We start from the raw sequence: 2,116 nt of genomic DNA, 5'->3' as shown, positions 1-2,116 counted from the left end.
CCCAGCCTGTAATCCCAGCACTTTGGGAGGCCGAAGTGAGCGGATTGCCTGAGCCCACGGGTTCGAGACCCGCCTGGGCAACTTGGCAAGACCTCATCTCTACAATAAATTTTAAAAATGAGCCGGGCATGGTAGCGCGTGCCTGTAGTTCCAGCTACTCGGAAGGTTGAGGCAGAAGGATCACCGGAGCCCAGCAGGTCGAGGCTGTGGTGGCCGGTAGCGGTCACTGCACTCCAGTCTGGGTGACAGAGTGATACTCCAACTAAAAAAAAATAAATAAATAAATAAAAGCTTGCATCCAGAAGGCAACCTCATCTCCTACACCATGACTCTGGTCCATTAACCTTCACTTGGACTAAGGCAGTAACCTCCATCCACCCTGATCATCTTCCCTCCTCCCTCAACCCCATAGTCTGTTCTCCATGCTGCAGACAGATGGCACCTGTTAAGAATCTGGTAAGATCACCTCCCTCTTCTGAGACCCAAACTTCCCATTGCCTCCAAAATAGATACCCAACTTCTCAGGCAGCCATTGCAGTCCTGACTCCTTCCCCTGCTCTATTCCCACCTAAAAGGAAAAAAATCTGTGGTTTCCTGAACATCCTCAGCTCGTTTTTACCACTAAGTATTTGCACATTCTGGTACCAGTTCCAGGGATAACTTTCCACATTTTACACTTGCTGCCCAAAACGGGAACACACCTGCATATAATATCTGACACAAACTCCAAGGACCCTGGGCTTGGAGTTTCTTCAGGGCACCAGACCCGAGGATTGGAGGAATAGCACTTGAGTCTAAAAAGCCATAACCTAGAGAACTCGTGGGTGACGGATGGAAAAACTAAAGGAATACCCTCTATTTCCTTGTACAGCGTTCATAACCCCCTTCTACAGCCATGAAGACCATGAAAAGAGGCAGGACTTAAAAGACTGCGTCAGGGCAGAGCTCCAGGGTCCTGAAATCAGGTGACCTCAGGTTGGCTGTCTTACCTCCGTGCCTCAGTGCTCACTGTCACCTCTTACCAACTACAGGACTCTGAAAAAAGACGAAACCTCCCAGTGCCTCAATGTCCTCATCGCCCCTTCCACTCTGCTCTTCCTCTGAACAGTCTTTGCAGAAGTTTTAAAACTCTAACATAGGTGGTACCCCCCCCCTCCTTTGCTCAAGACTCTCTATGGCTTCTCGAGTTCTCACAACGAAGACACAGTCCTGAGCCTGCTCTCCGAGAAGTAACTCTGCCTCGTGCTTTGTTCCCTGCAGAAGACGGATCCCAGGTTTTCCGAATTCCAAGCATTTGAACAAACCTATCCCTCTGCCTGTCACACTCTCCCACACCTTTTCTCACCGGATGTCAGAAGGACCCACCCGCCAGTGCCTCACTGTCCGGGACGCAGGGGCTTCGGCTGCAGGGAAGCGAGCAGACGCTCGTCACCCGGGGTCTTTGGACGTGGGTGGGTGAGGGCGAGGGAGGCCCGGAGGACTGAGCGCTTACCTGGACCGGGTCCCTCAGCGCGGCCGCCGCCATCGGACTCTGTGGGCGGAGCGGGGCCGGGAGCGTCGGGCGACCGGCGGGAACCCGGGCCCGGCAGCCCCCAACCCAGTCCTGGCGCGGATCACCCGGGGTGGTGTCGCAGACGGCAACCGGGACGACGACCCCTCTCCCGCCTCCGCGTCCCGATCCCGCACTCCCGGGCTTCGGACCCTGTGAAAACACCCCAGAGGAGCCAAAATGGCCGCCACGAAGACGACGCAGGAAGTCCCGCCCCTCTATTTTGTGATGCACGTGGAAACGTCTATTTCCTAAGCTCTCATTGACCCAGCGCGCTGCCGCTCACCGCAGAGCATTCTGGTTGATGTCGTTTCCAGATATCCAGTGAGCGCGGTTGAGCGCGCTCCCCACGAACCTCTGGAGTAACGGCTAAGCGGGAAAATGGCCTATCCAGGTTCTAGAGCTGAAGGCAGGCTTTCTTCTTTCTTTCTTTTTTCTTTTTTTTTGAGTTGGAGTCTCACTCAGTCGCCCAGACTGGAGTGCAGTGGCCGCTCCCGGCCACCGCAACCTCGACCTGCTGGGCTTCGGCGATCCTTCCGCCTCAGCCTTCCGAGAAACTGGAACTAC

The 2,116-nt window shown here is 54.9% G+C and overlaps 1 protein-coding gene across 2 annotated transcripts in view; it reads right to left on the bottom strand.

Annotated features, from left to right (window-relative positions):
* Positions 1-1,540, bottom strand: part of ZNF154 (zinc finger protein 154) — an 11,478-nt gene extending 9,938 nt beyond the window's left edge. For both annotated transcript variants that reach the window (XR_505036.2, XM_008068701.1), the window contains exon 1: positions 1,493-1,540. Coding sequence is in view for 1 of the 2 variants with exons in the window: in XM_008068701.1 (XP_008066892.1) it covers positions 1,493-1,525 (33 nt within the window). In the remaining variant the exon portion in view is untranslated. The remainder of the gene's footprint in view (positions 1-1,492) is intronic.
* Positions 1,541-2,116: the final 576 nt, after the last annotated feature.

The sequence above is a fragment of the Carlito syrichta genome, unplaced genomic scaffold (genome assembly GCF_000164805.1).
Source record: "Carlito syrichta isolate Samal-C Ts95f unplaced genomic scaffold, Tarsius_syrichta-2.0.1 Scaffold311480, whole genome shotgun sequence".
NCBI lineage: Eukaryota > Metazoa > Chordata > Mammalia > Primates > Tarsiidae > Carlito > Carlito syrichta.
This window is presented reverse-complemented; position numbering and strand designations above follow the sequence as displayed.